Raw genomic sequence first — 22,286 nt, 5'->3', positions numbered from 1 at the left:
TTTAATATATATTATTTGGGTAAAAGAAGTCATGAACACAGTAATGATTCATTCTTGGGAGCTTAGTAAAAGAGCAAACTTAAGAAGTCACAATACATTTACCGGACTCAGCATAAAGGCTCTTTGGACTGTAGTCCTTTCAATTTTTTCATTGAATAATTAAAACAGCATCAAAGCAGAATGAAAAGAATCAGTGCCCCATCTATAAACCTGAATAAGCGGATTTTGTCTGCAGTGCCTATAGGTTTTTTTTTTATTTGCTTTTTTGCTGATATACGCTGTTAAAACCATTAGAATAACAAAAGCATTCCCTACAGTGGAGTTTCAGTCCAGCTTATAAATACCGAGCTGTATGAAACAGCGCTATGTCCAGGCGGTTGTTTGACTAACTGTGAAGGTCAAAATGGGAAAGGTAAGGTTAATTCTCATATTTTTCACATTTGCTCATAATGCTTAATAAAATACATTAAATTTGGGAAATTATCGATTCATTCATGTCATTGTTTTTACCACAGATCACCTTTTACGAGGACAGGAACTTCCAGGGTCGGCACCATGAGTGCAGTACTGACTGTGCTGACCTGTCCTCTTACTTCAGCCGCTGTAACTCCATCCGTGTTGAGAGTGACTGGTGGGTGCTGTATGAGAGACCCAATTACATGGGATACCAGTATGTTCTGAGCAGGGGAGAATATCCTGACTACCAGCGCTGGATGGGATTCGATGACAACATCAGGTCATGTCGCACCTACCCACACGTAAGTTAGTGACAAATCCACATTTTAGTTTAAATGTTTTTCTGCTTTCTACTATTTCAAATGATAGAAAAAAGATTGAAATACAGTGCCAAACAATTACTCCACGGCAAGATTTACAAAAATTGAACTAAAAATGTGTTGGCACTTTACTGGCAAGTTTCTAATGAGTCGTTAATTTATTAAGAGTTAAATTATGATAATATGATGCATCGACAAGTCTTGTATTTCATTGAGTACAGAAGATTAATGGGTAATCCAATTGATGTGTTTAAGATGATTAAAGGATTTCATAGGGTAGATAGCGAGAAACTATTTCCTCTGGTGTGGGAATCCAGAACAAGGGGGCATAACCTTAAAATTGGAGCTCGGCCGTTCAGGATGATGTCAGAAAGCATTTTTTCATGCAAAGGGTAGCAGAAATCTGGAACTCTCTCCCCCAATAAGGTATTGAGGGTAAGATTAATAGAAAAATTCAAAACTGAGAATGATAGATTTTGATGGTATTTTTTAAGGCAAGGATATTAAGATATATGGGATAAAGACGGGTAAATGGAGTTAAGGTACAGGAGGTCTACAATATTTCACTTAAAGAGATATTCTTTAGATGTCGGCCTAGGCAGTGAGTGTTGGAGCAGCAACACAGTCTCCAGTGCAGCAGTGCCCTTTTGGCAGATGGGTGCCCAGAACTGCCAGTAACAATCCAGATGTAATTTCACTAATGATCTATACAAGGTTAGAATAACTTGTGATATATAATATATTCAAATGCCCTCGAGATTTGTCTTAGTAAATAATCAGCAACGTTACTTAAGACTTTTTTACACCAACGGGATATTTTCAGTGAATGGTCAATAATCCTTTTCCAAATCCTTTTAACTTCTACCTTTGCTGATAGACTTATGTACAATATTTCATGTTTCTTGCTCTAATATGCTTCAGCTTTGGAACATTCTTCACAACATCTCACACATATATTTGCTACTACATCATTACTGTTATACATTTTATATTACAGTACAGGGGAGGCACCTACAAAATGAGGATTTACGAGAGGCCTGACTTTGGAGGACAGATGATGGAATTCATGGATGACTGTCCATCTGTCTACGATCGTTTCCGCTACCGTGACATTCACTCCTGCCATGTGATGGACGGTTACTGGACCTTCTATGAACATCCCAACTACAGAGGCCGACAGTACTTCATGAGACCCGGTGAATACAGGAGATTCAGTGACTGGGGTGCCGCCAACTCAACTATCGGATCTTTCAGGCGCATGAGGGACTTCTAGATTAAATATATGATTTAGTCAAGCGGATAGAATTGTGAACATAAATAAAATCCCTTTCACTTGATTATTTTGATTAGTTTCTTTCTTTTTCTGGATTGTCATGCCAATTGTTATATTAGGAACCTTAATTAATAAACCACTATCTAATTAGAAACAAATGCTGACATTAAGATACAACTATGAATGGGGCTTTCATTGATATGCAAGTAGAACATACACTCTGGTTTAATCAGTAATGCAGCAACATTTGATATAAGAGATCCCATGGCACTATTCGAAGAAGACATGGAACTCGCCAAATGGACAACATTTTTCCCTCAATCAAATGATCAAAGAAACAGATTATCTAATCATTCATCTCATTGGTGCCTGTGGGACCTTGCTGTGTGTAAAATATTTACCATGTTTGCATACATAATAATGGAGATTGCACTTCAAAAGTAATTAATTAAATATGATGCACTTTGAGATGTTTGTCAGATATGATGAAGCACAATAAGAATGCAAGACCTTTCTTTTTCTTTAATAGTCATAAAATAATGTTACTTCACTTATTTATGTCTCAGTTCTTAACCACTGGGAATGGAGTTCAGTTTCACCACCTTGGATCATGATATCAGCTCTGTGCTTTCCTTCCAATATGTTTTCTTTGTTGTTTAAACAAAATCTCCATTTTTTTCCTTTCACCTTTATTTTCTTCCATGGCCCAGATTTTTCTGTAGCAGGGCATCCAACAGCATCTGACGTTAGCACACCGCCTGAGGAGGGGGAAAGCCCCCGAAAGCTTGTGGGATTAAAAATAAAATTGTTGGACTATAACTTGGTGTTGTAAAGCTGTTTACAATTGTCAACCCCAGTCCATCACCGGCATCTCCACATCTGACGTTAGTTAGACTAGCCCTTGCACGATTAGGTTTTTAAATTTTTTGCATGGCAAGTTGGTGAAAGTACAAGTTGGTAACGTCACAGCGAAGGAAACCGGGCATCTGGAACCTGAGTAAGAATATAAGAACATAAGAAATAGAAGCAGTAGGCCATACGGCTGCTCGAGCCTGCTCCGCCATTCAATAAGATCATGGCTCATCTTCAACCTCAACTTCACTTTCCCGCCCAGTCTCCGTATCCCTTCATTCCCTTAGTGTCCAAAAATCTATCCATCTCAGCCTTGAAAATACTCAATGACTCAGCATCCACAGCCCTCTGGGGTAGAGAATTCCAAATGTTCACAACCCCCTGAGTGAAGAAATCTCTCCTCATCTCAGTCCTAAATGGCCGACCCCTTATCCTGAGACTATACCATCTAGTTCTAAACTCTCCAGCCATGGGAAACAACCTCTCAGCACCTACCCTGTCAAGCCCCCTTAACCAATCAGATTGAAGGAGTGAGCATTTCCAAGGACTGAGAAGGAATTGTAAATTAGAGTGGGTGAATTCAATGTCAAATCAGGTACAGAAAGAGAAATAAAGAGAGGGAAAGAAAGATTGGACGAAGAGAGAGAGAAAAAAGAGATAGAAAGGAAAATTTTTTAAAATGGAAAAAGTTAAAATTTAAAAATTTTTAAAATTTCCATCAACAATTAAAACCTGAGGCTCCATACTTGTAATAATTAATTTTCCATGCCAGAGAGGTTGATTGGCAGTAATCAACACTTAGCAGGTTGTTGAAAGGGTGCTTAGACTGAAATGGCTTGACTTAACTTCCTGTGGTGAGTTTAGTTTGTATCTACCGCGCAAATACGGCAACTTCATGCCATTGTCTGCCAGACAGTGAGATGCAGTTTTCCTGAAGCTAATGGCAGAGCAGCACAGCATACCTATCTCGAGGCATTTGCTCTTCTAGTCTAAGTTTCATTTGGTTAATATTACACTTCATGATGCAGACAAAGAAAATCATAATCCAATGTGCAGAAAACAAGTATGCCATATTATTAAGAAATCGTGGACTTCAAAGATTCTCCAGCTCTCCTATAACCAATATCCATCTTGTGAATATTTTTACTAAGTATTATTTCTCTCTAGCCCTCAGTTGTCCCGATTTCATTGTTAACTCAAAGGAACTCAACCCTGAATTGTGGAAATCCAAATTTCTATGGCCCTCTTTCATAGAAACACATAAAATAGGAGCAAGAGTAGGCCATTCAGCCCTTCGGGCCTGCTCCGCCATTCAAAATGATCATGGCTGATCGTCTAACTCAGTACCCTGTTCCCGCTTTTTCCAAATATCCCTTGATCCCTTTAGCATTAAGAAATATATCTATCTCCTTCTTGAATACACCTAATGACTTGGCCTCCACTGCCTTCTGTGGTAGATTACCACAGGTTCACCACCCTCTTTCCTTTAATTTCAATCCCTCTGACAGGTGTTTAACTCTATCCTGATTGTTTCATTAATTAGTCGGTTTATCTATGGAGCATGTGGCAGTGCCTTGCTTAAAAGGATTCTCACTCACCTGAGCCACATTAAACATTTCATGTCGTGATGTTGTCAAGTAACTGAGCATGTCTGAGACCTGTTCTTCAGTGAATCTTCATCTTACATTTCCGCCTGCTAGTTGCCTCACACGCAACATATCACATTTGCACACACCAGTATCCCAAGATCATGCCACAGGCGACATCTGATGCATGTCATTCTTGGGCTTTCACATTATCTTATCAAACCATCAGGGGGTGTCTGGAGGTCTTTGCTTATCTCCTCCTGTAGGGTACTGATGTCTCGGGTAGTGGCCAGACTATGAAATACCGTTTTCTCATTATTCGCTATAGGCAAGGACACAAACATTTCCAAGAGAAAGCTATTAATTAACTATTCTCAACTACACATTCCTGACTTTCACTAGATTATACACTGATACCAGATTGATGTCCTTTGGTGATTCATGCCCAGATGATTTATGTTACTCATGGATGCAATCAGGCATCTTTCCCTAACCCCTTTGGTTCGGTTCCTGAAATTCATCTAGAATCACCCAGGGCAATGACCTTAGAAAAATTCCCATTTGATGGTGTAATTTCCCTGTTTCTATCTTATATCCTCAATCACTTCTTCTCATCCAATTTTACACATCCCATTATATTACCATTTCATCTCATTCTTGAGCCCTGGAGGAACTATACTGTCCAATACAATATTTACAGTTTGATCCAGTATCTCAATACATTTTTATTTGTTTATTTTACTTAAACTCTTCTTGGACCACTTTTTATTTCCCAAAATATCCCATTACATTGTACTGGAGTCCATTTTATCATTTCAAAATTATCTCATTTCCAGAGAGCAGTATTGCTGGACTGACAGGACTTGTCAATGTTCAATTTTATTTCCCCCTAAAATTTCTTCCTTGATACACAGCCTTGTGCAGGAACCACTTATCAATTTCAATTTCACAAACAAATTACGCCCAGGCTTGGTTGTTTTATGATGTGGAGATGCCGGTGATGGACTGGGGTTGATAATTGTAAACAATTTTACAACACCAAGTTATAGTCCAACAAATTTATTTAAAATTCCACAAGCTTTCGGAGGCTTCCTCCTTCCTCAGGTGAACGGTATGGAAATGACATTTTCGAATCCTTCGCATTTTAAAATCACAGAACAATGCCTGGTGATTACTGCCCGTTGCCAAGGCAATCACAGTGAGCAGACAGAAAGGTGTCACCTAAAAGGCCACCGAATATACAAACCCCCAAAAAAAGAAGAGAGAGAGAGAGAAGGAAGACAGTCAATGACCCGTTATATTAAAAACAGATAACATTTGTTCGCTGGTGGGGTTACGTGTAGTGTGACATGAACCCAAGATCCCGGTTGAGGCCGTCCTCATGGGTGCGGAACTTGGCTATCAATTTCTGCTCGACGATTTTGCGTTGTCGTGTGTCTCGAAGGCCGCCTTGGAGTATGTTTACCCGAAGGTCGGTGGCTGAATGTCCATGACTGCTGAAGTGTTCCCTGACAGGGAGAGAACCCTCCTGTTTGGCGATTGTTGCGCGGTGTCCGTTCATCCGTTGTCGCAGCGTCTGCATGGTCTCGCCAATGTACCATGCTCTGGGGCATCCTTTCCTGCAACGTATGAGGTAGACAACGTTGGCCGAGTCACAGGAGTATGAACCGTGCGCCTGGTGGGCGGTGTCCTCTCGTGTGATGGTGGTATCTGTGTCGATGATCTGGCATGTCTTGCAGAGGTTACCGTGGCAGGGTTGTGTGGTGTCGTGGACACACGAATCTCCATCAAAGACGGGCACCTCAGCACTTCACTCTACCGCAAGCCCACGGACAACCTCACGATGCTCCACTTTTCCAGCTTCCACCCTAACCACGTCAAAGAGGCCATCCCCTATGGACAGGCCCTGCGAATACACAGGGTCTGCTCAGACGAGGAGGAACGCGATGGACACCTACAGACGCTGAAAGACACCCTAGTAAGAACGGGATATGATGCTCGACTCATCGATCGACAGTTCCGCCGGGCCACAGCGAAAAATTGCGTAGACCTCCTCAGAAGACTAACACGGGACGCAACCAACAGAGTACCCTTCGTCGTCCAGTACTTCCCCGGAGTGGAGAAACTACGCCATGTTCTCCGCAGCCTTCAACATGTCATCAATGATGATGAACACCTCGCTATGGCCATCCCCACACCTCCACTACTCACCTTTAAACAGCCACCCAACCTCAAACAAACCATCGTTCGCAGCAAATTACCCAGCTTTCAGGAGAACAGCATCCACGACACCACACAACCCTGCCACGGTAACCTCTGCAAGACATACCAGATCATCGACACAGATACCACCATCACACGAGAGGACACCACCCACCAGGTGCATGGTTCATACTCCTGTGACTCGGCGAACGTTGTCTACCTCATACGTTGCAGGAAAGGATGCCCCAGAGCATGGTACATTGGCGAGACCATGCAGACGCTGCGACAACGGATGAACGGACACCGCGCAACAATCGCCAAACAGGAGGGTTCTCTCCCTGTCGGGGAACACTTCAGCAGTCATGGACATTCAGCCACCGACCTTCGGGTAAGCGTTCTCCAAGGCGGCCTTCGAGACACACGACAACGCAAAATCGTCGAGCAGAAATTGATAGCCAAGTTCCGCACCCATGATGACAGCCTCAACCGGGATCTTGGGTTCATGTCACACTACACGTAACCCCACCAGCGAACAAATGTTATCCGTTTTTAATATAACGGGTCATTGACTGTCTTCCTTCTCTCTCTCTCTTCTTTTTTTGGGGGTTTGTATATTCGGTGGCCTTTTAGGTGACACCTTTCTGTCTGCTCACTGTGATTGCCTTGGCAACGGGCAGTAATCACCAGGCATTGTTCTGTGATTTTAAAATGCGAAGGATTCGAAAATGTTATTTCCATACCGTTCACCTGAGGAAGGAGGAAACCTCCGAAAGCTTGTGGAATTTTAAATAAATTTGTTGGACTATAACTTGGTGTTGTAAAATTGTTTACAATGGTTGTTTTATAGTGGAGACAGAAATGCTTGTAATTACTTTTGGATGTAACTCCTGTACCTCCCCCACACCCCCTCGAGCAGTCAGTCTTGGAAGATATCAATTAACCCTAAAAGGGTTAAAGCCGAGCCTTTGAGGGGCAAAGTCTTAGTCCAAATAGTCACCATCCTGTGACATTTGATATCTGCCGATGTCTGCAGATAAAGTCTTAAATTCTTAACACCACTGGATCGCTTCCTGCACCAACACTTTTCCAGCAAAGCTTGCTCTGTAACTTTGTGAAGCCACTTTTATGTCAAACAACTATTCTTGGGAATCCTGCACCACCAGCACTCACGCAGTTCCGTAAACCATGGTCCCCTGTTTTAAAAGGAAAGAGAAACAGATAATCCATTGTGGCTCCTCTTGAGAGCCCAAGGTGTTAATTCATGATTTCCTTCTGTCACCACGGGGAAATACCAACTTAAATTAAGAAACACTTGGCTAAAGCACTGTGACAATAGCACTAATTCTATTTTAAAGAATTATCCCTTTAATCAAAATGATCGCAGAAAAATATGTCCAGATAAACATGAGAGACTGCCTAGATTCTCTGCCCTTTCTCCCAATGTTTCTCTCTCTTTATATTTTGGTGCTGGCAACCTGTCTGAAATTAACCCCATCTATCCCACACACAGATGTACTTAGGATGGTTAAATTTGGAATTTCCAATTCCAAGTCTGTCCCTTTGTGTTTCTAATTGTTTTCATCTATGCCTTCAAGTAAGGAGGGTTCAGAATGTTCGACCTGCCCCTCATCGTCCTATGTTAAATTTAAAAGCTCACGGGACTCAGAGCCCAGGAATGTCCTTCTGGAGTCGATGGAGGTGATCTCGTCCTCCTCAACTTGCTCATCGTCATCATCCATAAGCCATTAAAGGATTATAGGAATGATGGAATGTAACCTTCCGGTATCCTGTCTCTGCCACTTCTTTTCTGGTTAATATTTACACACCTATCCATTTTATCAGCTTGAATCTTGTCCACATAACTAATTACTCAATTTGTCTATTATCGAGAAGGGTGCTTCAAATCTCGTTTTCCCACTTTCCTGTGACATTATTCAGTTTTACCATCACCTTGTCACCCACTTCAAGACCCTGAACATAAGGGACAAACTTGTGATGGCACTTATTATTGTGGCCAATTGATTGGGCAGAACTTAGATACACATGTCGCAAATTAGGGTGTAACTGTTCTATATATGTGTCCAGGGACACACTCTTGTGTTGAGGTCCAGAGAAGGTGCTGCCTAGTCAAAGCTCTGGCAACCGCGACACCGTCCAGTCATGACATCGAATGGAGTATGTCCCATCGCCCGGGAGGGGTTCCCATCTTCAGCTCTTTCATCAATGACCTTCCCTGCATCATAAAATCAGAAGTGGGGATGTTTGCTGATGATTGCACGGTGTTCAGTTTTATTTGCAACTCCTCAGATAATGAAGTAGTCCATGCCCTCATGCAGCAAGACCTAGACAACATCCAGGCTTGGGCTGATAAGTAACAACTAACATTAGCGCCAGACAAGTGCCAGGCAATGACCATCTCCAACAAAAGAGAGCCTCGAAACCTCACCTTGACATTCAATAGCGTTACCATCGCCGAATCCCCCACCATTAACATCCGATACACAGTGGCTGCAATACCATATACAAGATGCACTGCAGTAACTCACCAAGGCTTCTTTGAGAGCACCTCCCAAACCCGCGACCTCTACCACATAGAAGGAGCAGGGCAGCAGGTACATGGGAACAACACCACCTGCACATTCCCCTCCAAGTCACACACCATCCCGACTTGGAAATATATCGCCATTCCTTCACCGTCGCTGGGTCAAAGTCCTGGACCTCCCTTCCTAACAGCACTGTGAGAGAATCTTCACTACACGGACTGCAGCGGTTCAAGAAGGAGCTCACCATCACCTTCTTCAGAGTAATTAGGGATGGGCAGTAAATGCTGGCCTTGCCAGCGATGCCCACATCGCATGAATGAATTAAAAGAAAGACCACATTGCCATCAATATGAGCGGCAATACAACATCCCAAGCCTTACCAGCATCTCTACTACCTTAATAACTTAAGGGTATGATTCATACGCACGACCATCCCAGCTGCCTGAGGATTGTAAGGAATGTGATATTTTTGCCTGATTCCTGGGAGCCTTACTCCCAGAATGAGACCCACAGGATGTTGATGGTGGGGGATTCAGCGATGGTAATGCTATTGAATGTCAAGGGGAGGTGGATAGGCTCTCTCTTGTTGAAGATGGTCATTGCCTGGCACTTGTCTGCCGCGAATGTTACTTGCCACTTATCAGCCCAAGCCTGGATGTTGTCTAGGTCTGGCTGCATGTGCGCACGGATTGGTAGTGGAGGGAGTGAATGTTTAAGGTGGTGGATGGGGTGCCAATCAAGCAGGTTACTTTGTCCTGGATGGTGTTGAGCTTCTTGAGTGTTGTTGGAGCTGCACTCATCCAGGCAAGTGGAGAGTATTCCATCACACTCCTGACTTGTGCCTTGTAGATGTTGGAAAGCCTTTGGGGAGTCAGGAGGGGAGTCACTCACCATAGAATACCCAGCCTCTGACCTGCTCTTGTAGCTACAGTATTTATGTGGCTGGTCCAGTTAAGTTTCTGGTCAATGGTGACCCCCAGGATGTTGATAGTGGGAGATTCAGCGATGTTAATGCTATTGAATGTCAAGGGGAGGTGGATAGGCTCTCTTTTGTTGGAGGTGGTCATTGCTTCACTGGCAATCCCCAGTGACTGGAAACAAGCTCAATAAGTACAGTTTGGGTAGCAGTGGCTTGTCTCATAGGGATATCCTCAAACCATTTAGAAAAGCATCAATTATGACCAATTCTTACTGGTTACCCTTCTGTGCCCTCTGAAACGGGCCAATGTAATCAATCTGCAAATATCTCCATGGGCCATCGAATGCTGGGACATAAGAACATAAGAACATAAGAAATAGGAGCAGGAGTAGGCCAATCGGCCCCTCGAGCCTGCTCCGCTATTCAATAAGATCATGGCTGATCTGATCCTAACATCAAATCTAAATTCATGTCCAATTTCCTGCCCGCTCCCCGTAACCCCTAATTCCCTTTACTTCTAGGAAACTGTCTATTTCTGTTTTAAATTTATTTAATGATGTAGCTTCCACAGCTTCCTGGGGCAGCAAATTCCACAGACCTACTACCCTCTGAGTGAAGAAGTTTCTCCTCATCTCAGTTTTGAAAGAGCAGCCCCTTATTCTAAGATTATGCCCCCGAGTTCTAGTTTTACCCGTCCTTGGGACCATCCTTACCGCATCCACCCGATCAAGCCCCTTCACAATCTTACATGTTTCAATAAGATTGCCTCTCATTCTTCTGAACTCCAACGAGTAGAGTCCCAATCTACTCAACCTCTCCTCAAGGCAACGGGCAGTTGAAAAAACTGTCTGTTATCACCAAGCATTGTTCTGTGAATTATAAATGCGACTTCATTTCGAGGACTTCATTTCCACATCGTTCACCTGAGGAAGGAGGTAGCCTCCGAAAGCTTGTGAATTTAAAATAAAATTGCTGGACTATAACTTGGTGTTGTAAAATTGTTTACAATTGTCAACCCCAGTCCATCACCGGCATCTCCACATCTTTTCTTAAGTACGGAGACCAAAATTGTATGCAGTATTCCAGGTGCGGTCTCACCAATACCTTATATAACTGCAGCAATACCTCCCTGTTTTTATATTCTATCCCCCTAGCAATAAAAGTCAACATTCCGTTGGCCTTCTTGATCACCTGCTGCACCTGCATACTAACTTTTTGATTTTCTTGCACTAGGACCCCCAGATCCCTTTGTACTGCAGTACTTTCCAGTTTCTCACCATTAAGATAATAACTTGCTCTCTGATTTTTCCTGCCAAAGTGCATAACCTCACATTTTCCAATATTGTACTGCATCTGCCCACTCACCCAGCCTGTCTATATCCCCTTGTAGGTTTTTTATGTCCTCCTCACTCTCTACTTTCCCTCCCATCTTTGAATCATCTGCAAACTTTGATATGTTACACTCGGTCCCCTCCTCTAAATCATTAATATAGATTGTAAAGAGCTGGGGACCCAGCACCGACCCCTGCGGAACACCACTGGCCACTGGTTGCCAGTCCGAGAATGAACCATCTATCCCAACTCTCTGCTTCCTGTTAGATAACCAATCGTCCACCCATGCCAGAAAATTACCCCCATTCCAGTGATTCTTTATCTTGAGCAATAATCTTTTATATGGCACCTTGTCGAATGCCTTCTGGAAGTCTAAATACACTACGTCCATTGGTTCCCCTTTATCCACCCTGTATGTTATGTCCTCAAAGAACTCAAGTAAATTTGTCAGACATGACTTCCCCTTTGTAAAGCCATGCTGACTTTGTCCTATTAAATTATGTTTATCCAAATGTTCCGCTACTGTCTCCTTAATAATAGACTCCAAAATTTTACCCACCACAGATGTTAGGCTAACTGGTCTATAATTTCCAGCCTTCTGTCTACTACCCTTTTTAAATAAGGGTGTTACATTAGCAGTTTTCCAATCTGCCGGGACCTTTGCCGAGTCCAGAGAATTTTGGAAAATTATTACCAAAGCATCCACAATCCCTACTGCCACTTCCCTCAAGACCCTAGGATGGAAGCCATCAGGTCCAGGGGATTTATCCGCCTTGAGTCCCATTAATTTACTGAGTACCAATTCCTTAGTAATTTTAATTGTATTTAGCTCCTCCCCCCTGGAGCCCCCTGTTTGTCCAGTGCTGGGATATTCTTAGTGTCCTCTACTGTAAAGACTGAAACAAAATATTTGTTCAGCATTTTTGCCATCTCCATGTTTCCCACCATTAATTTCCAGGTCTCATCCTCTAAGGGACCTATGTTTGCCTTAGCCACACTTTTTCTTTTTATATAACTGTAGAAACTCTTGCTATCTGTTTTTATATTTTTTGCTAATTTATTTTCATAATCTATCTTCCCTTTATTAATCAATCCTTTAGTTACTTTTCGCTGTCTTTTGAAGACTTCCCAATCTTCTATCCTCCCACTAAGTTTGGCGACCTTATATGTCCTTGTTTTTAGTCGGATACTATCCTTAATTTCTTTACTTAGCCACGGATGGCTGTCATTTCTTTTACACCCTTTCTTCCTCAGTGGAATATATATTTTTTGAAAGTTGTAAAATAACTCCTTAAATGAACTCCACTGTTCATGTACCGTCTTACCCTTTAATCTATTTTCCCAGTCCACTTTAATCAATTCCGCTCTCATACCATCATAGTCTCCTTTATTCAAGCTCAGTACGCTTGTTTGAGAACCAACCTTCTCACCCTCTAATTGGATATGGAATGTAACCATGTTATGGCCACTCCTTCCAAGGGGATCCTTAACTAGGACGTTATTAATTAATCCTGGCTCATTACACAGGACCAGGTCCAAGGTTGCTTGCCCCCTTGTAGGATCAGTTACATACTGCTCAAGAAATCCATCCCTAATACACTCAATAAACTCTTCCTCAAGGCTGCCCTGCCCAATTTGATTTGTCCAGTTAATATGATAGTTAAAATCCCCCATAATTATAGCTGTTCCCTATTACATGCCCCGACTATTTCCTGATTAATACTTCTTCCAGCAGAGTTGCAACTATTCGGAGGCCTATATACTACGCCCACTAGTGTTTTTTTCCCCCTATTATTCCTTATCCCTACCAAAACTGTTTCATTATCCTGATCCTTTGTCCCAATATCATTTCTCTGTATTACAGTGATTCCTTCCTTTATTAACATAGCCACCCCACCTCCCCTTCCTTCCTGCCTGTCCTTCCTGATTGTTAAATACCCTGGCATATTTAATTCCCAGTCGTTGTCACCCTGCAGCCATGTTTCTGTAATGGCCACAAGATCATACCCATACGTAGTTATTTGTGCCGTTATCTCGTCCATTTTGTTACGAATGCTACGTGCATTCAGATAAAGAACTTTCAAATATGTTTTGTGACTAGGAGGCATTTTAATTCTGGGCCTGGGTCATACTGGGCACACGTGAGGTATCATTAATAATGGGATTCATAGTCTGATCCATACAAGGCCACTACATCAGCTGTATTCTGTACTGTAAAATTGCCCCTTCTGTTAATTACATCTTTGGCCTATGAGCCCTCACATTTGAATGCCGCCTTGACTGATTTAAACCAAGTAACTCCATTCTGCACCCTTGAAGAAAGTGGGTGTTTCACTTTGCCCTTCATTTATCTGGCCCTGCAAGGCTCCGGGTGGTTAGAATCACAGAAGGTTACAGCACGGAAGGAAGCCATTCGGCCCAACGAGTGCACGCCGTCTCTATGCATAAACAATCCAGCTAGTCCCACTGCCCCGCCCTATCCCAATAGCCCCGCACATTTTTTTGTTTCAAGTACTTGTCCAGTTCCCTTTTGAAGGCCATTATTGAATCTGCATCCACCACCCCCTCGGGCAGTGCATTCCAGATCCTAACCACTCGCTGTGTAAAAAAGTTGTTCCTCATGTCACCTTTGGCTCTTTTGCCAATCACCTTAAATCTATGGCCTCTGGTTCTTGACCCTTCTGCCAATACGAACAGTTTCCCTCTATCTATTCTGTCTAGACCCTTCATGATTTTGAATACCTCTATCAAATCTCCTCGCAACCTTATCTGTTCCATGGACAACAATCCCAGCTTCTCCAGTCTATCCACATAATTTAAGTCCCTCATCTCTGGAATCATTCTAGTAAATCTCCTCTGCACCCTCTCTAAGGCCTTCACTTCCTTCCTAAAGTGCGGTGCCCAGAACTGGACACAATACTCCAGTTGCGGCCGAACCAGTGTTTTATAAAGGTTCTTCATGACTTCCTTGCTTTTGCACTCTATGCATCTATTTATAAAGCCCAAGACCCCATATGTCTTTTTAACAGCTTTCTCAACCTGCCCTGCCACCTTCAACGATTTGTGCACATGTATCCCCAGATCTCTCTGTTCCACCACCCCTTTTAGAATTGTGCCCTTTAGTTTATATTGCCTCTCCTCATTTTTCCTATGCACCAGCTCGCATTTTTCCACGTTAAACTTCATCTGCCACGTGTCCGCCCATGCCACCAGAGTGTCTATATCCTCTTGAAGTCTATTACTATTCTCCTCACTGTTCACTACCCTTCCAAGTTTTGTGCCCTCCGTAAATTTTGAAATTGTGCCCTGTACTCCCAAGTCCAAGTCATTAATATATATCAAGAAAAGCAGTGGTCCCAGCACCGACCTCTGGGGAACACCACTGCATACCTCCCTCCAGTCCAAAAAACATCTGTTCACCACTACTCTGTTACCTGTCATTTAGCCAATTCTGCTATTATATGTTGCATATCCATGTTGCTATTTCCCCCTTTATTCCATGGTCTGCAATCTTAATAACAAACCTACCATGTGGCTCTTTATCAAATGCTTTTTGAAAGTCCATATGCACCACATAAATTGCATTGCCCTCATCTACCCTCTCTGTTGCCTCATCAAAAAACTCTATCAAGTTGGTTAAACACGATTTGCCTTTAACAAATCTGTGCTGGATTTCCCTAGTCAATCCACACTCGTCCAAGTGACTGTTAATTCTGTCCCGGATTATCGTTCCAAAAGTTTCCCCACCACTGAGGTTAAACTGACTGGCTGGGTTTATCTTTACACCCTGTTTTGAACAAGGATGTAACATTTGCAATTCTCCAGTCCTCTGGCACAGCACCGTATCTAAGGATGTCTGCAAGATTATGGCCAGTACCTCCACAATTTCCCCCCTTACTTCCCTCAGCATACTGGGGTGCATCCCATCTGGACCAGGTGACTTATCTACTTTAAGTACAGCTAGCCTTTCTAGTACCTCTTCTTTCTCAATTTTTAGCCCATCCAGTATCTCAACTGTACCTTCCTTTACCGAGACTCTGGCAGCATCTTCTTCCTGGGTAAAGACCGATGCAAAGTACTCATTTAGTACCTCAGCCATGCCCACTGCCTCCAGGAGTAGATCTCCTTTATGGTCCTTGACGGCCCCACCCCTCCCCTTACTACCCGTTTACTGTTAACATGGCTGTAGAAGATTTTTGGATTCCCTTTTATGTTGTCCGCTAGTCTATTCTCATACTCTCTCTTTGCCCCTCTTATTTCCTTTTTCACTTCCCCTCTGAACTTCCTGTGTTCTCTCTGATTGGCACTTGTGTTATCAACCTGACACCTGTCATATGCCGCTTTTTTCTGCTTCATCTTATTCTCTATCTCCTTTGTCATCCAGGGAGCTCTGGCTTTAGTTGCCCTACCTTGCTCCCTCGTTGGAATGTACCTTGTCTGTACTTGAATCATCTCCTCTTTAAAGGCTGTCCACTGTTCAATTACAGTTTTGCCTGCCAATCTATGATTCCAATTTACCCGGGCCAGATCTGTTCTTATCCCACTGAAATTAGCCCTCCTCCAATTGAGTATTTTTACTTTAGAGTGGTCAGTGTCCTTTTCCATAGCTATTGTAAACCTTATGATACTATGATCGCTGCTCCCTAAATGCTCCCCCACTGAAACTTGCTCCACTTGGCCCGTCTCATTCCCTAGATCCAAGTCCAGCAATGCCTCCTTCCTTGTTGGGCCAGAAATGCTACATCCTGGTGCCCATCCCCTGCCAAATTGGTTTAAACCCTCCCCCCCCGCCACAGCACTAGCGAACCTCTCTGCGATGACATTGGTCCTAGCTCCTTGAGGTGCAATCCGTCCGGCCTTTACACGTCCCACCTCCCCCAGAATTGGTCCTAATGCCACGGGAATCTGAAGCCCTCCCTCCTGCACCATCTCTCCAGCCACAAATTCTTCTGCTCTATCTTTCTATTTCTATACTCACTAGTGCGTGGCAACGGGAGTAATCCGGAGATTACTACCTTTGAGGTCTTGCTTGTTAATCTCTTTCCTAATTCCTTAAACTCTGCCTGCAGGGAGGTTTGCTAGTGCTGTTGGGGGGAGGGGGGGGGGGGAGGGTTTAAACCAATTTGGCAGGGGATGGGCACCAGGATGTAGCATTTCTGGCCCAACAAGGAAGGAGGCATTGCTGGACTCTTTCTACCTATGTCATTGGTACCGATATGGACCACGATCTCTGGCTGTTCATCCTCCCCCTACGAATGTTCTGCAGCCGCTCAATGATATCCTCGACCCTGGCACCAGGGAGGCAACATACCATCCTGGAATCATGGGGCCGATTTTAGCACCCGCTCTCGGGTGCGTTCTCGGCGGGGGGGCCTCAAAAATCCCGAAATGGTGGAGCGGGACCGGATCGCGCCTCGATCCCGCCCACTTCCGGGTTCCGCGCTGACGTGCGGGGGTGCGTGCGCAGCCCCCGCTGGTGGGAATCCCGCAGGCAATTAAAGCCAGCGGGATGCCACTTGAGAGTATTTACTTTGGTTGTTCAGGTCATTAACTGACCTGAATAAGGGACTGTGTGTGATTTTGGATAAACATGGGACTGTTTCACACACTGGGGGAAACAGTCCCAGTTGAAATGGACGTGTTGCAGCCGTCAGCCTGTGGCAGCTGCAAAGGTCCATTTGACAGGTCAGGGGGTGGGAGAGACCCTCAGCCATTGCAGGAGGCCGCTCTGTCACCTGGGACAAAGTTTGGCCTCCACCACCCTCCTCCTGATGGTCGAAGTCACCAACCTGCACACTTACCCCGGGGTCCGGAGACATGTACCTACCTTGCGGACACTCTCAGATGTACATCTTGCGGATGGGGGCCGCCGTAGCTACAGTCATGACCTCCTCGGAGGACGAACAGCATCACCAGCCTCGCCATCCACGCCATCCACGCCGTCCACCTCTGACACGTGGAGATCCACAACAGAGTGCTGTGACACATCCACCTGTACAGCAGGAGGGAGGGCTACCGCAGAGAGAGATGCGTCGCAGAGGGCACTACCCTCGCCACAGGGTCCACAGACCGAGGCTCAGCCTCCTGGACCTCTCTGAGCAACAGTGCACACGGAGGCTCAGAGTCAGTCGACATGTAGCCGTGGACATCTGCAGCCTCTTTCATGCCGAGCTGCTCCTGGCTGGCCCGTGCACCATCTTCCTACCTGTCGCTGTCAAAGTCACCACTGCCCTCCCGAACTTCTGCTCCACAGTCTTCCAGGCTGCAGCCGGGGACATCCCCGATGTCTCTCAGTCATCTGCGCAGAAGAGCCCTGCAAATACACCTACACCCACTCTGCAGTGACACACTGGGTGGCATCAGTGGTGGGTCCTCATAGGGATACCCAGGAGCGGGCATTATTGCACAAACCGGACAGGATTCGCGAAGACATGGCAGTAGTGGTGCCAATATAATGTGTGATGTGAGTTGTTCTTTAATTCAATAGATGTAAGAACCATGACAAACGCTCAAACATCCTTGTGCATCCCCTTCATGCTCACGACACGTTTGCCTTACGCTGCCTACTGCACATATGTGATGCATGCCCTGTGGCTGCAGCACAGGTGGTGGCAGGTTGAGTGAGGCTGACCGTGAGAGAGATGCACGAGAGGGTGAGTATGGGCTTGATCCATGAGATTGTATGAGGATTGTGTTGCGTGGTAGTGGCGGGGTGAGTACTCGCGAGGTGAGTAGGTGCAGGTAAGATGAGGATGAGGTTTGAGTGGGTATGAGGGGTGATGTGACAGAGTAGTGTTGGCAGTGCTGAAGGGTGGGGGCAGTGTTGTGGCAGACGGAGTGTAGGGGAATGAGTAAGTGTTCTCACTGTGGCTGACCTACTGAGGTCATTGAAGCGCCTCCTGCACTGTATGTAGGTGGGCGATATGTTGGTGGCGCTGGTGACCCCCTCTGCCACCTCGAGCCAGGCCTTCTTGGTGGCAGAGGCAGGCCGCTTCCTCCCGCCCGCCGGGTGGAAGATCTCTGTCCTCCCCCTCGTCCTCACCCCATCTAATGATACCTGGGGTGAGGCATCATTAAACTGGGAGCAGCCTTCCCCCTGGGCTGCTCCATGCTGTAATTTTTGCTGTTTGTGGCAGCATCTGTCAGTGGAGGACTGCCCCTTTAAATAGAGCGCCTCCAGCTGACAGATCTTACTGCGCATGCGCAGCCCGCCCGACGCGCAGATCAGCATCGGGGAATTCGGAGGAGCAGGTAAGTGGATCCAATTAGTGTGTTGCCTGCTACGATCGCGCGGGAAACCCATTAATTTCACCGGGCGCGTTTTCAACGCGCCAGCTGGCCCACCCGCCCAGAACCCGCACCCCTGGTAAAATCGGGCCCCATGTCTGTGGCCGCAGAAACGCCTGTCTGCTCCCCTAACTAGGGAATCCTCTATCACTATTGCTCTCGTGACCTTTCTCCTCCCCCCGTAGAGCTGAGCCACCTTTGATGCTATGGTCTTGGCTCAGGGCTGCACTCCGCAGAGGAACCCTCTTCCTCACCAGTATTCAGTCCGGCGCTCCGATGCTCAGCTCCCGACTCTGAACAAATCCACTCCTTACCTCAGACGCTCCGATTACCTCAGGTTCCCACACTTCAAGGTCAATCTCGAACTTTCTGGCTAGCTGATCTGCCTTGCCATTCTATAATAATATCATGGAATATCTGAATGAGTTTGCAGCACAGGGCTGTAGGAACTACAACATTATTGTTTTTATTAAGGGACAATGAAACTGCTTGTACAGTGACTGCTCTTTCTACTCAGAAAGCTGTGACTCATCAGATTGAAATGCTGGAAGCTCAAAAGGTGTCAGACCAACTTCTTAAAAAAACTAGTGCAGTCCAAATAATTAACTTCAGCAATTCAGAAGGAAGGGTTAATCACTTCTTACTCGTCAAAACTTTAGAGGGTGGGAGAGGAGTCAATCACAAAAGCAGGTCTCAGACTATAAAACATTGCTTTGTAAATGTTTGAATTGATTTAAAACATGACCATGTATCTTTAATATAAACTATTTAAACAAATAGCAGTATTAACCTACAGTCCAATTAAAACAAAATGCTTTGAAGAAGTTCAAATTGATTATTAACCAGACACCATCCTCCAATTGTAACTTGTAATTCTTTGAAGCTGCATTTTATCTTTTTTTCCCAAAAAGAGTGTTTGTGCTTTTAAAACAGTGATGACTTGCACAAAGTTCCGAATACAATTAAACTCCATGTGTTAAAACAAGCAGAAATCATTAGTAACATCACTATTGATTTTAAACATTCTTGTCAGGAGGACAGCATTTCAGTTCGTTCATCACATTTTAAAGCATTTAGTATTTATTTAAGAGGTGTCCAGCAACAGGGAAAATAAAGACTCACACAGGCTTTTAAAGAGACAGTACGCTGAAAACAAAAAAACACATTCTGTAGCGTGAAACTCTCTCCCTTTCTCCTCATTTGTTCCATCATATATAAATTGATCTTTTTCACTTAAATCAATTTTCAATTTCTGATATTTGCTACTTAACCTCATTCTGGACATATTCGAACTTCAACTCACAGTCCGTGTCCTCCCCTCCGGTCCCTCCATCTTTCCTTTTGTTCTTCTTTTCTTCCTCATCTTTCAACCTACCCTTTAGAGTTTCAACTTCCTCTCTCAACCTCCCGAACTCTTGTAATTGAAACAACAAGATTCCTGCTTTCCGATCGTCCACTTTAATTTTCTTCTCCTTTACTAGTTTCTTTACCTTAGTCTCCACTTCACATGAAGTCTGACAGATTTGAACTAATAAAACACAAGTTCTTATTTCTCCTGGATATATTTCTTTGTTTTACCCACTGCTGTGGGGGTGGGGGGAAGTTTAAACCAATTTGGCAGGGGATGGGCACCAGGATGTAGCATTTCTGGCCCAACAAGGAAGGAGGCATTGCTGGACTCTTTCTACCTATGTCATTGGTACCGATATGGACCACGATCTCTGGCTGTTCATCCTCCCCCCACGAATGTGATTTTGTTGGCTTCCTCCCATCTTCCTGCAGCTATATAAACACACTCCCTATTTTTTGTTTTCAAAATCATGAGTCCGAGCAAGGATATACTCGCCTTCCCCTTCGTTCTGTTGTAATTATCTTAAATTTACGCCCTCTTGTTAACAACTTGCTGACCACTGATTTTCCTCACCAAAACTCCTCATCATTTTGAGCAGCACAATCAGAGGTCCTCCTAAATATCTTTTTTCTAATGAAGTGAGTTCTCTAGGTGCTACTCATCACTAGTATAATATTAGTGAATCTTTGCAACTTCTCCATGGCCTTGAAATGCTTCTTAAAGCAACCTGCCCAAAACTGGATGCAGCATTCTAACTGTAGTCTAATCAATGACTTGTATACACTGAGTACTACCTCTTTGATTTGTACTCTATGCTCCTTATTATAAACTTAGATTCCATATGTTTTTATTTTTAACAGCTTTAAAAAACTTGCCCTTCCATTTTTAATAATTTGTACATCTGAGTCCCTAAGTCTCTCTGCTCCTCTGTGCCTTTTAATGTTTTATCATTTAGCGTATATGCCCTCTCCGTGCTCTTTGTTCCAAAATGTATGAACTCACATTTCTTTGCATTAAATTTTATCTGACATCCATCTGCCCAATCTACTAACTTCTCTACATCGCCCTGAAGCTGGATACAGACCTCAATATTTACCATGCTCCCTATGTCGACAAATTTTGATATTGTGCCCCAATACCAAAGTCTAAAATATATGTATTATATACATATATAAAGAGCAACGGTCGCAACAGTGCCCTGGGGGACACCACTGTTTACACTCCTCCAGTCTGACCATTAATTCCTACTCTATGTTTTCTGTTGTTTAACCAACTTCCCAACCATGTTGTCACATTCTCTTTAATATTGTTTGTCTTCATTTTTTCAGCAAGCTTGAACATGAGAAATAGTAGCAGGAGTAGGCCATACGGCTCCTCGAGCCTGTTCCACCATTCAATAAGATCATGGCTGAGCTTCAACCTCATCTCCACTTTCCTGCCCGATCCCTACATCCCTTGATTCCCTTACCGTCCAAAAATCTATCGATCTCAGCCTTGAATATACTCAACGACTGAGCATCCACAGCCCTCTGGGGTAGAGAATTCCAAAGATTTGCAACTCTCTGAGTGAAGAAACTCCTCCTCATCTCAGTCCTAAATGGCCGACCCCTTATTCTGAGACCATGCCCCCTAGTTCTAGACTCTCCAGCCAGGGGAAACAACCTCTCAGCACCTTCCCTGCCAAACCCCCTCAGAATCTTATATGTTTCAATAAGATCACCTCTCATTCTTCTAAACTCCAGAGAGTAAAGGTCCATTCTACTCAATCTCTCCTTATAGGACAACCCACTCATCCCAGGAATCAATCTAGTGAACCTTTGTTGCACCGCCTCTAAGGCAAGTATATCCTTCCATAGATAAGGAGTCCAAAACTGTGCACAGCACTCCGCGTGTGGTCTCACCAAAGCCTTGTTCAATTGTTTCAAGACTTCCTTACTCTTGTACACCAATCCCCTTGCAATAAAGGCCAACATGCCATTTGCCTCCTAATTGCTTGCAGTACCTGCATGCTGACTTTCTGTGTTTCTTGTACGAGGACATCCGGATCTCTCTGAACACCAACGTTTAATAGTTTCTCACCATTTAAAAAATATTCTACTTTTCTAGTCTTCCTATCAAAGTGAATAACCTCACATTTCCCTGCATTATACTCCATCTGCCACCTT

General features: G+C 44.1%; 1 protein-coding gene across 1 annotated transcript; it reads left to right on the top strand.

Annotated features, from left to right (window-relative positions):
* The first annotated feature begins 494 nt into the window (after positions 1-494).
* Positions 495-2,049, top strand: LOC137323853 (gamma-crystallin S-1-like). The gene is made up of 2 exons (XM_067987861.1): positions 495-758; positions 1,774-2,049. The coding sequence occupies exons 1-2, from the start codon at positions 495-497 to the stop codon at positions 2,047-2,049; spliced, it is 540 nt and encodes a 179-aa protein (XP_067843962.1).
* The last annotated feature ends 20,237 nt before the right edge of the window (positions 2,050-22,286 follow it).

This window comes from Heptranchias perlo, chromosome 7 (assembly GCF_035084215.1).
Source record: "Heptranchias perlo isolate sHepPer1 chromosome 7, sHepPer1.hap1, whole genome shotgun sequence".
In the NCBI taxonomy this organism is placed as follows: domain Eukaryota; kingdom Metazoa; phylum Chordata; class Chondrichthyes; order Hexanchiformes; family Hexanchidae; genus Heptranchias; species Heptranchias perlo.
This window is presented reverse-complemented; position numbering and strand designations above follow the sequence as displayed.

Excerpts from the sequence above, each read along its gene's own strand:
- LOC137323853 (XM_067987861.1), top strand. The coding sequence starts at position 495 with ATGTCATTGTTTTTACCACAGATCACCTTTTACGAGGACAGGAACTTC. Across the intron at positions 759-1,773 it reads CATGTCGCACCTACCCACAC|TACAGGGGAGGCACCTACAA; the intron begins GTAAGTTAGTGA and ends TTTATATTACAG.